Genomic DNA, 12,427 nt, shown 5'->3' on the forward strand with positions numbered 1-12,427 from the left:
CTGTTCACCATCAACATTGCGTGCAGCAGCAACCACAGCCTCCCAGACACTGTTCAGAGAGGTGGACTGTTTTCCCTCCTTGTAAATCTCACATTTGATGATGGACCACAGGTTCTCAATGGGGTTCAGATCAGGTGAACAAGGAGGCCATGTCATTAGATTTTCTTCTTTTATACCCTTTCTTGCCAGCCACGCTGTGGAGTACTTGGACGCGTGTGATGGAGCATTGTCCTGCATGAAATTCATGTTTTTCTTACCTTGCAGACTTCTTCCTGTACCACTGCTTGAAGAAGGTGTCTTCCAGAAACTGGCAGTAGGACTGGGAGTTGAGCTTGACTCCATCCTCAACCCAAAAAGGCCCCACAAGCTCATCTTTGATGATACCAGCCCAAACCAGTACTCCACCTCCACCTTGCTGGCGTCTGAGTCGGACTGGAGCTCTCTGCCCTTTACCAATCCAGCCATCTGGCCCATCAAGACTCACTCTCATTTCATCAGTCCATAAAACCTTAGAAAGATCAGTCTTGAGATATTTCTTGGCCCAGTCTTGACGTTTCAGCTTGTGTGTCTTGTTCAGTAGTGGTCGTCTTTCAGCCTTTCTTACCTTGGCCATGTCTCTGAGTATTGCACACCTTGTGCTTTTGGGCACTCCAGTGATGTTGCAGCTCTGAAATATGGCCAAACTGGTGGCAAGTGGCATCTTGGCAGCTGCACGCTTGACTTTTCTCAGTTCATGGGCAGTTATTTTGCGCCTTTTTCCACACGCTTCTTGCGACCCTGTTGACTATTTTGAATGAAACGCTTGATTGTTCGATGATCACGCTTCAGAAGCTTTGCAATTTTAAGAGTGCTGCATCCCTCTGCAAGATATCTCACTATTTTAGACTTTTCTGAGCCTGTCAAGTCCTTCTTTTGACCCATTTTGCCAAAGGAAAGGAAGTTGCCTAATAATTATGCACACCTGATATAGGGTGTTGATGTCATTAGACCACACCCCTTCTCATTACAGAGATGCACATCACCTAATATGCTTAATTGGTAGTAGGCTTTCGAGCCTATACAGCTTGGAGTAAGACAACATGCATAAAGAGGATGATGTGGTCAAAATACTCATTTGCCTAATAATTCTGCACGTAGTGTATTAGAACCAAGTTTTATGCGAATCGACTTTGGATGTTTCATCCCTAGTGAGTAGAAAACTCTGGTGCCAAGCAATCTGTATGGTGTAAATGAGAGCTAAAAGGACATTTATAAAATAACAACCCATTACGTAAAGTTTTGAAATTATTATTTTTTTTATTGTGGACTTGCAACTGCCCAGAGGACAAGAACAGCCATGTGTACGGCACTTCCCCTTTAATTGCAGAGCCTATGTATCTGTGTACAGTGTGGGAATCCTTGGAAAGTCCTATAACCCGTGTGGGATGCAGGATGTATAGCGTGAAGTGTGTCATCTGCCACTAAAATGGGAGCTAGAGAATCCACTACAAGACGGACAGATGTTTGCAGATCTCACGAGAGATTCACTTGGCAAAAGTTTAAGTTTTTTTCAGGAATCTAAATTTCCTGTAAGGCAAGCAATGGGAGTCAGAGTGTGCAGAGAATGAGGAGGGTACGTACTGGATATCTGAGGACTGTGCGAATATTACATGTTATGAGACCCAAAATAGGCCTGTCTGTGTTCCCCACTAGCTAAGCCTTAAAGGGGTTCTCTGGTTTCATAGTGTTTTTTGTTTTTTTTTTTCCTGCAAGGATTTCCCCACACACTGCATAATTTTGCCCCATGCACCTGTTTTCGATGTCAGCACTTTTTGTTCCCGTGTTCTCAGCATCACTGCATCCTGGCAGGATGTTTACATGCAGAACTTCTTGTTTTCAACAGCTTCCTGCTGGGTTTTTGACAAGGTTTTCTCTGCCTAACTAACATGGAGAGGGGAGGTGTAGGGAGTGTGACAACTTCAGAGGGAACAGCGTGGCAGGTGGAGCAAGCCCTGTGAAAAATTACAGTGCAAAGCATGCTGGGATTGGTTAAAAAAACAGGAAGTTCTTCATGTAAACATTCTGCCAGGATGCAGTGATGCTGAGAACATTGGAAGGAAAGTGCTGACATGGAAAACTGGTACTGTATGTGGGGGCAAAAACATGCATTGTTTGGGGCAAGTAAAAAAAATTTTTTTTATTGCAGAACCCCTTTAAAATCATGGTTGCTTATTTCCAAATTCGTGTCACCCCTGTCCACGGACTCTGTCTGCTCTTGCTGTTAACCTCCATTTACATCAGTGGAGCTCAGTTGCAAAACCAGACAAAACATATTGGCCAGTGTGGTGCGGTTGCCTGATTAAAGCAGCCATTTAAATAAAAAAAATCTTGTGCAACCCCTTTGAAAATGCTTGTCCTCCCTGAGCAACCCCTTCCACGGGTCATTATCTGGCAAGCATCTTGTCCTGCTTTGTATTAATTCCTAACATCTGATTAAAAGAGTATGGCTGTGTCAGTATCTCTGTAGAAGCTCTCTGGCCTTGGTTCCTAGAGGGGGTCATCAAAAGAATGGGCATGGGCTGGTAAAGCCAAGCTCCTGGTTCCTCCATCTCAGGATAAGTGGAGTGTGTATGAAGTGGCGTGAACTAACATCGGGAGAGGTGGGGGACCTCATATTTTTGATAGGGACCCTTCTTTATGCATGTTCTATGATAGGTGACCCTCTTTGTAAGTTCTTGGCTTCTGTAAAAGGGTCAATCTAGCGTCTTTCCAGTGCAGTTCCTCCTTCCACATTGTGTCTTCTGCTTCATTTCTGCAAGAAAGAACTGGGAACAGCAATGATATTAGATCTAGATGATGCCGAAATTGTCAGAGGCCTCGCTGCTCGCTTCCTGTGTTAATCTTGCAACGTTAAGGTTTCCTCAAACCATCGGTGGACCTGAAAATGAAAGGCTCTGAGGTTAGCTACAGTTAGGGCCAAAAGTATGGGGGGTGCCCGCCCATCACCTCTGTATGAGTGTCTCGTTACATGGGTCGTCGTTTTTATCACTATATCGCCCTTTACTCTCCCATCTGGTGATGGAGCTGGACACAGACCTTGTGCCCATGTAATCGCCTGCTAGAAGTCATTGAACGAAGTACTGGCTGAGATCACAAGGATGTTAAAGGGGTTGTCACACAATAGGCATAGGTTTAAAGGGGTTTTCTGGGAGTTCAATGTAGATGGCTTTTCTTCAGAATATCTGATTGGTGGAGGTCCGACACCCAAGCTGATCAGCTGTTTCGAAGGGCCTGCGGCCTTCTCACAGAATACCAAGCACAGCGCCGCCGTACATTGTATAGTGGTTGTACTTGGTATTGCAGCTCGGCCTCATCCACTTGAATGGGACTGAGCTGCGCCTAGGCCATGTGACCGATGTACATGACATCACTGGCGTAGGAGGAGGCTGCAGCGCTCACCGGAGCGTTACGGCCTCTTCAAACAGCTGATCGGCAGGGGTGGCGGGAGTTGGACTCCCATCAATATTTAAACTCCTGGTAAACCCCAATGAAGGGAGTCTGTCTCACCATAGAATTCACTGATAAACCGGACAAAGTGCCATGTAGGGCTAGCTCAGATGAATGCAATGATACCTTTCACATAGCGATCTGTTGTGTCATTCTGGAGAAAAAGTATTTTTCATTCATACGCAAATGAGTATTTAAGTGCACAGAGGGCGGCCCGAAGCTACTCTGTGCACCCTTAATCCTCCTGCTTCCTCCATTAATAGGGACAGGTGAAATGACTATGCGAGAACGGGGTCCTGTCGCAGGCCTTGTTATATGGTTTAATTGTGCTCTTTATTACCCGCTGTTAAAGGAATACTCTGGTCAAAAATGACAAACCATTGCGGTGCAATGGAGAACGAGAAAATCTCTGTGTCACGCTCCACCCCTCAGACCCCACGCTAAAAGTAACATAAGGTATATGTTGATACAAGTCACTTACTAATGTATTGTGATTGGCCATATTGCTTCCTTTTCTGTCTGGATTCATTTTCATCACATAATACACTGCTCGCTTCCATGGTTACTACCACCCTGCAGTCCATCAGTGGTGGTCGTGCTTGCACACTATAGGAAAAAGCACTAGCCTATGTGTGCTCCCATGGTCCCAGCTACCAGGAGGCTAGCGCTTTTTCCTATCGTGTGCAAGCATGACCACCGCTGCTCGATTGCCGGGTGGTCGTAACCATGGAAACTAGCAGTGTATAATGTGATGGAAAAATTAATCCAGCTAGCAAAGGAGGCAATATTCTAGATCTTCGCGAATTCACGAAGTGCCGATATTCGCGATTAGAATATTAGCGATCAACACTATTCCTGAGAACGCTCATAACCTCAAGAATTCTCTCATTCTTGCTTTTATCTTAAGATGGCCTCCTGACATTTGGTGGTTCATCTCATTTTTTAGCTGCTCGCTCCAACCTAATATTTGTGCATGGAGCAGATAGACGAGGTCTGAATATGATGACCATACTGGGACAAGGCCAGATAAGTCCAGCGGAGGAAGCTGTTGACTGACAGGTCGCGTGTTGTCATGTCAGCTGGAGCAATGATTCAGGGTTTCTGAGGAACTAAGTCATGCTAGCTACAGCATGTCATCTACTGGATGGTGCAACCAAAGACGCTAGTCATGCCATGGGTTCAAGGGTTCATAAGGGCTGTGATCCCCAATCTGCTGATGCAAAACTACAACTCCCATCCTACAACTCTCATGGCTTTCTGGAAGTTCTAGTCTTGGCGGTGGGAAAGTCAGGAGTGCGGTGGCCGTCTTGCAAGCTCTGGTGCTCTCCTCGCTTTCTGAAGACACTAAGTGCTCTATGTTGACTACAGCACCACTCAAATAGGTTATTGCTTGGTAAATGTGGCCTATAGTGTGCTGGAGGGACAGCAGGTTTCACTATGGTTTAATTATGCAAAATCAACAAGCAGTACTGCAATGTAAAGCATGGTGGAAAGAAAATTCAGCCGCCTGACTGGGTCATGAGACCTGAGGTGGGTTTGAAATTTCCGCAGCGCCTCAGCTGGAGTCGCTGATCATAGCCATGTCCTAATGGAGCAGGCCGAAAAACACAGAAGGAAAGCTTCGATGTCAATCTGGATATCTGCTGGAGACGTCTTTAAATAAACCTTCGCTTTGTCTTGTTTGAATCACTTTTATTAGAAAAGAGACACTCAACACACAGACATTAAATTAAATAACACTCTTTGTATAAGTGTAGTCAATAAATCATGGAAAAATACAGGGTAAGTGCCTTGTTTATAATTTTTTTCATTTCATGAGGTAAATTCACCAGTTTTTATTTCCCTTTACTTGTGTTTTCACAAAATGGGGCCTCGTCTGTCAATACTTCCACAGGGATACTGGCCTTGCTGCCCCTGGCAACCAATCAGAGCTCAGTTTATACTTTTTACACTGCTGTGGTAAATTGTAAGCTGTGCTGTGATTGGTTTCTGGTTTTGTTGCCTTGAGCATCCAATCACAGTGCGGCTTTCGTTTTACCACAACAGTTTACAAAATGGTAGCCAAGCTCTAATGGTTTACTAGGTCACAAAAAAAGCGATTTTTGCGGATGAAAGTGTATGTACACCCACCCGAAAACTGGCCTTGTCTTCTGAAATTGCCCAGTAGTCCACCTCTTTGGAAGGTAAGCCATACGTGCTTCAGTTCAGAACCAAAAAATAGCTGAAAATTCATTTATAAGGCCTCATGCACATGGCCGCTGCCTGGTCGTGGCAAACAGCGGGTCCACAATATGCGGGCACCGGCAGTGTTCTCCCCGCATCACGGATGCGGACCCATTAACTTGAATGGGTCCGCAATCCGGAGCTGCTGTGCGGAACGCAGGCACAGAACCCCACGAAAGCACTATGGAGGCACTGCAAAAAAATAGAACATATTCAATTTTTTTGCGGTGCGGACAGATCACGGACCCATTCAAGTTGAATGGGTCTCGATCCGTCCCGGCTGCCGCACGGACGTTGCCCGTTCATTGGGGATTGCAAATTGCGGTCCCCAATGCACGGAATGGCCGCACAACGGCTGTGTGCATGAGGCCTAAGGCTTTTGATCTGAATTCTAGTGGTCCCATCCATGCGGGGTTAGCTGCATTACATGCTATATAAATCGATAATTATGTGTGTGTCGCCATTAGTCCTTGGCTCTATAAAGTGCAAACATAAAGACACTAGAGGAAGATAAGCCGTTGTTATAAGAGCTTACAATCTAAGAGGAGCATGAGGAGACAAGTGGTAGCACTACGCCAGGCATGGCCAACCTGCGGCTCTACAGCTGTTGTAAAACTACAACTCCCACCATGCCCTGCTGTAGGCTGATAGCTGTAGACTGTCTGGGCATGATGGGAGTTGTAGTTTTGCAACAGCTGGAGAGCCTTGGGTTGGCCATCCCTGCACTACGCAATACTGCCAGCTCATGATTTCTTGGAAGAGAGATGCAAATAATTTATTTAGGGTGGGTTCACATCACGTTTTATGCCTCCGTTTGGCGTATACTTTAGAAAAAAGAAGAAAAAAAAGCATACAATGGAACTCTATAGTGAATGGATGCCGGTGTATGGCATCAGTCTGAGGAATCCGTTTAATGTATACATTTTTTTGTATAGGTTAAATGGATGGGAAAAACGTGATGTGAACCCAGCCTTAAAGGACGGGCCGGACCTGGGCTGCAAGCCTGGGGGAGGCCTGCATGACTGCGTTTGGAGGGAGTGGGGAGAAAATGGCAGCTAAGGGGTTAAGGATGGTGCTGGGAGTGGAGTGGCTGGTAGGAGGGGGAAGATAGTTTAAAGGGGGGACCAAAGGCGGTAAAGGGGCCATTTTTAGTGGGCACAGTGAAGGGATCAGTCCCACCCACCCGCCCTGTTGTATGTCAGGGGTCACAAGTGGGGAGGGGGGGGTTGTGTTGGTACAACTGGGGTCTGGTCGGTGGCTGCCATTAGTTGGCCGGGTCCTTCTTTTGTCGGTTGGGGGGTCCTTGGAGGTGGTGGTGAGGGAGCCAAGTGGACTCCTCAGGCCTTGGAATCGGAAGGGTGAGATTGCGGGAATCTGCCCAGGTGTAGCCCAGGTTTGCACAATTCTGACTCTGAGCTGGCAGCTATACGGCTAGAGGTAATTTAGTTGAAGGGAGGGGCAGATTTCCGCCAGGTTTTGGAGCTCAAAGGACCCTCCCCGTTTAGGAATGTTTTGGGGTCGTTGAGGGGCCTGCATGCGAAGCCGGCCTCCATTCATTTATATGGGGCTTCCTAAAATAGGGCCTATTGAAGTGAATGGGAGCGATGGCCGTGCATGCGCAGTGCGCTCCCATTCACTTCTGTGGGGTGAGCGCTTGGTGGTGGCCTGACCCGGAGTCCTCCAGCCATCACTTTGCCTGCTCTGTTCTCGATTTAGGTGTGGGGGGTGACCCACACCTATCAGACACTGGGGGTATTCCCTAGCAATACGCCCCCATTGTCTCAGATGAGAATACCTCTACTTCCGAAAGTCTGAGAGGCTCCTAAAAGGGGAGACTTCCAGGATTCCTGGAAGAGCTCATGAACAGCTGCTTCCTCCTGGAAAACATTCCTCCATGAGCGCTAATTGTAGATGGCGCCAGGATACTGCAGTCTCGGTGGCAGTGCGGCCTGCAGTATCCCGGCACATTGCCGGTGCCCATAACTGTCCTGAGGAGTGTGTGATGCATCTCAAAATGAAGCGTGATTACATAGGGAAGGGGGAGTTAAAAGGGGACAGGCCCACGTGTGGAAAAATTTTGGTGCACCACTTTGTGTGCCATACTATCTGTTCTCCCGCGAGCCAAAGTTGTCAAGTATGATTTAAAGGGTTCGTAGTATCAGGACAGTCCTTGTTCTATATCCTTTTAGGGCTCATGGACACCAAAGAGGGCGTTTCCCTTCAGGGTCGGACTTGCCCACCAGAGTACAATCTGGTGAGCCCAAGCTCTGACAATAATGGCCCCCTGATTAAACAGGGCCCTTAAGGTCCTATATACACATAGGGTGGGCCCTCAGAATAATTTCCTCTGGTGGGCCCAAGAGACTTCAGTCCTTCGATGTTTCCTTTTACAAGCCAGTATGGAGGGCCAATCTGGTGGACCAAAGCCACCCATGTATTTCATGGACATGCGACCATGTAATACTACAAAAATGTCTGACTGGTTGTGGCTTCTCCTGGTCATGTCAACTGGTTGTTGAGGTTACTGATACAATGGCGGTCATCTCAATAGGGGTTGTCTCTGAACCGCCTTAAATAATGCCCACTGAGAAGTCAAGTTTTTGCGTTTCGGATCTGGTTGAGCTGGTCCACACTATTCTCACGCGTCAAAAACTTTTTCCATATGAACAGATACTGTATATTGACATACTAACCCAAAAATGAATGCCCCTCTCCCCTTCCTGCCCTGTGGTAAGTGATCTGCTGCAAAACCAGATTCAGGTGGGGTTGTCTTCTGACTCTACTCCCACCTAGGTTCTCCTCTGGACCAGTCGACCATGTTTAACCTTGTACTGTTGTATAACTACCCAAAGTTTTGTAGAAATGCCCCTTTTTTATGACCATGTCTCTTTTGTGGACCAGTTCGTAGAACAAGTCAAGTGGATACTGGGAACGTTGAACAGTATGCAGTAGGTAGGAGGTCGCTTGTGATGAAGCCATTGCTGATGTGAAGGTACCTAAAACCAGCCTTGGGAAACCATAAACGTGGAGATCTAAAATGGCTCGTGTCCCTTACTTATGCTCTCCTGTTGTCTGTTTCACAGCCCAAACCATGTTCCTCCATGATGGACTCTGTGGCCGCTGACTGTGTGAACCGATTTATTATAGCTCCTCAAGGTTCTGATGATCTCTCATGTACTTTCCTTGGCCATGACCCGAGTACCTTCGCCTGTCATATATTATGCACTATACATGGAACCTTTGTAGTTTATTATACGGTTTAAATGACTAGGTGTCTGTTTGTTTTTTTTCTTCCCATGCAATTTTGTCATTGTCAGCCATTTTGTCCCCATGCGATTTTGTCATTGTCAGCCATTTTGTCCCCATGCGATTTTGTCATTTCTTCTGGGAAATCCCATACGTAGTGTCGAGCTTGTTGGTGGTGGACAGTCGAGTACTGAGCGAAGGAGAGTTTCTGATGCTCCTCATGTTAATCGAGCTCCGACAGCACAGAACCGAGCGCATCAGCCGGAGCACAGAGGGTCGTAGTATGGTAAAGATCCACGGGTCAATAATCGAATTGACCGATAAAAATCTTAAGGCTAAAAGGTCCATTTTGTCATCTCCTTTATCGCTATCGACTCTGTTAATGTAGGCCCGTACCTGAAAAACATAAAGTGCAAAATTCACGTAAGGATGGTTGAGCGATATCTGGGTGGCAGAATACTTCATTAAAGGGGTCCTCCGGGACTTCATTAGGTCATCAATATCGGGGCTCTTACTCATGGCACAGCAAACTGAATTGATGTTGTTGAGGCACTGTATGGTATGTATGTCTTTGCTCCGTGGCACTGTAGGACACTATTACCAGGTCACAGTACAGTACTACTAGGTAAGCTGTATACAGTACAATTATGCACCTGCATGAGTTTCTTTAGAAACTGTATGGCACTACAATGTCACCACTATAGAGTACTTTTTATTGGCATTATATGGCGCCACTTGTGCAACAATATTATGTGAACACCATATGACGTATTATTTGGCCTCATAGCTCACCATTATTTGGGTTGAGTTAAGGCAGTTCATACCGAAAAGGATATTCCCTGATTCCCCTCCTTTTTAGCCAAGTTCCCCCAGTCCTGCAGCTGATATATTTTGATTAGATGTAGGTTTTTGATATTTTTGTTTTGTTTTACGCACTATATTAAAGGGATTTCTCGAGACTTTCACTGGATAGGTCATCAATGTCTGATTGGTGGAGTTCTGACACCCCTACTGATCAATGGATGGAGCTGGAAGCAGAAGGCTCCTTCCTCGGTGTAGTTTCTGGTGCCCACATATGAACTCACATGAATGGGCGTTGAGCTGCATGGTTACTATACAGTGGATGGAGACTTCTGATTCCAGCTCTGCCTTCTTTATAGTCTCAGGTGCCACAGCTGAACAGTTGGGGTGTCAGATCCTCACCAATCAGATCTTGATAACCTATCCTGTGGAAGTCCTGAGAAACCTGTTTAATATATTATAAACCTACAGCGAATCTAAACATATCAGACGCAGGACAGAATGGCCCTTGGCCAAAATGAGGGAAGAGGTGTAAAATCCTTCCCAGTATGATTTTGCCATAATTCAGCACAAATGAATAACGGTGAGCTATGTGCCTAAATAATACCGCCATATAGTGTTCACATAATATTGTCAGTGTCTGCATATTAGCACCATAGAGTGCCTGTAAAAGTGCCCACATCATAGTGCCATAGACAAGTACCTTGGTGTATCATTATACCATATAGTAGTGCTCAGCTAATAGTGTCATATAGTGCCACATAGGAAACACATAACCCCGCTATACAGTGCCTAAACAGCACCAATTCAGTTTGCAACAAGCTTCTAAGGAGGACATTTGAAGCAGACCTACCTGTTGGAGGGGAGACCTTTGTGGATGCCATAGAACAATAACCCATTTTTTGTTATTTTTGTGTCCCTAAAAGGTAATATTTTTCCTCCTGAAATTTAGAACCAGGATGCCTTGCTGCAAGGTCACAAGCTAAAATTTTTATTAGGCCTTATGTGCACTACCGTGTCTGTACTGCACTCGGCAAACCACGGATCCCCAAAATACTGATCTTTTCCATTTGCAATCTGCATTTTTCTCACTCCTGTTATACTGACAAGAATAGGACATGTTCTATAATCTGCAGAATTTTTAATTGTTTTTCCTTACCCATATATATGGCCTGATTGGAGTCGGGAAGGAATTTTTTATTCCCCTAAAGTGGGGAAAATTGACTTCTACCTCACAGGTTTTTTTTTTTTGCCTTCCTCTGGATCAACTTGCAGGATAACAGGCCGAACTGGATGGACAGATGTATTTTTTCGGCCTTATGTACTATGTTACTATAGAAATGAATGGGTCTGTGTGTAATCCTCCAAAAATGCAGATGGGACATGGATACATGATACGGTCGTGTGTGTGAGGGTTAGGCAGTAGACTGGGGAGTACTCCATGAGCTGTTAAAAAAAAAAAAAAAAAAAAAAGGGAATGGTGTCAATTTAATTATCGATTTAAGCCTGATACTTATGGAGGTTCTCGTCCAGTTTCATTAATAAATAAAGGAGAAAGAGAATGCATTTGTTGATTAACCCCCGGAAGAGCTTTATGGTCCTAAAACCTCATTAACAGGCTGGAAAATAACCATAAAACCGGTCACAGGAGATCTGGTCGCTCCCCATTACATGATGCCTTTCTTTGCTCAGACGGCTTTACATAAGTTGTCTGCAAATAATTGACATATAAATAACCCATTAGTCTTTCCGGGAAAAGTTTGAAAAGATTTTCTTCTGTAAGGATTTCTAATGTCTATTTTATCCGGTTAAGTAGCCCAACATCAATTCTGACACATTCCATTTTTGAGAACATTTCTTGTCTGCTGGTTACCCTTGGAAACAGACAGCGGTTTAGCTCCACCCTATTGTCAGTCATGTGATCTAACTGCTAAGACTGTCATCTGAGTTCCCACAATGCACTGCTCTCCACAGAGTTTCAAATGTTGCTTTAGACCTGATTGGAGAAGAAAGTAACATCTTGTAGTTTAATACTAGTGTGAGATAAACAGGCCAGACCCCTTCTGTACAGCAAGGTGGTACGTCCTAGCAATGTACAGGCATGGGGACACCCCTTTAAAGTAAAAGGTAAAATTTGACTGGTACTTTTAATGCACGCATATCACACAAAAAATCAGAAATTTTATTGCATTAAGTGATAAAATGCCCTAAATGAACTTTTATTTTTTATTTAGGTGACGAGGTAAACACCTCTGCCATGGGGTCTGCCCTTGTTCCCCTGCTATTGGGCGCTACCTCCCTTTTTACCTCTACTATCGGATTTCACATCTACCATTGAGCCTGGCCCTACAATATCACTCCGGCAGGTAGGTGTAATACATTCTGTCAGTGCAGCAACCTCCGGTACGACTGTGTGCTGTCCGCATCTGTAGTTCCATTCCGAAGCCCCGCAAAAGAATAAGGCAAGAATAGGCATTTCTATCATAGGGCCGGCCATGATCGATCCGAAAAATGCGGAACGCACACAGCCGATATGCGCAATTTGCGGACCGCAAAATACTTAGATGTCTGAATGGACCCTTAAGGTGATTCTATCATTTTGTGGTCTTGATTAATTATTATTTTTTTATTAAAATAATGAAAAGCAGAAGTCTGAATGTGATGCTATGTG

The 12,427-nt window shown here is 45.2% G+C and overlaps 2 protein-coding genes across 2 annotated transcripts in view; one reads left to right on the top strand and one right to left on the bottom strand.

The window, feature by feature from the left end:
* LOC122924953 (thioredoxin domain-containing protein 16-like) overlaps window positions 1–12,095 on the top strand; it is a 101,695-nt gene extending 89,600 nt beyond the window's left edge. Inside the window, exon 22 of the transcript XR_006387467.1 lies at window positions 11,991–12,095. The gene's annotated coding sequence lies outside the window, so the exon portion shown is untranslated. The remainder of the gene's footprint in view (window positions 1–11,990) is intronic.
* LOC122924954 (prostaglandin E2 receptor EP2 subtype-like) overlaps window positions 6,329–12,427 on the bottom strand; it is a 31,923-nt gene continuing 25,824 nt past the window's right edge. Inside the window, exon 2 of the mRNA XM_044276498.1 lies at window positions 6,329–9,351. Coding sequence (XP_044132433.1) covers window positions 9,085–9,351 — 267 coding nt within the window. The 3' untranslated portion in view covers window positions 6,329–9,084. The remainder of the gene's footprint in view (window positions 9,352–12,427) is intronic.

Source organism: Bufo gargarizans, chromosome 1 (assembly GCF_014858855.1).
Source record: "Bufo gargarizans isolate SCDJY-AF-19 chromosome 1, ASM1485885v1, whole genome shotgun sequence".
Lineage (NCBI taxonomy): Eukaryota > Metazoa > Chordata > Amphibia > Anura > Bufonidae > Bufo > Bufo gargarizans.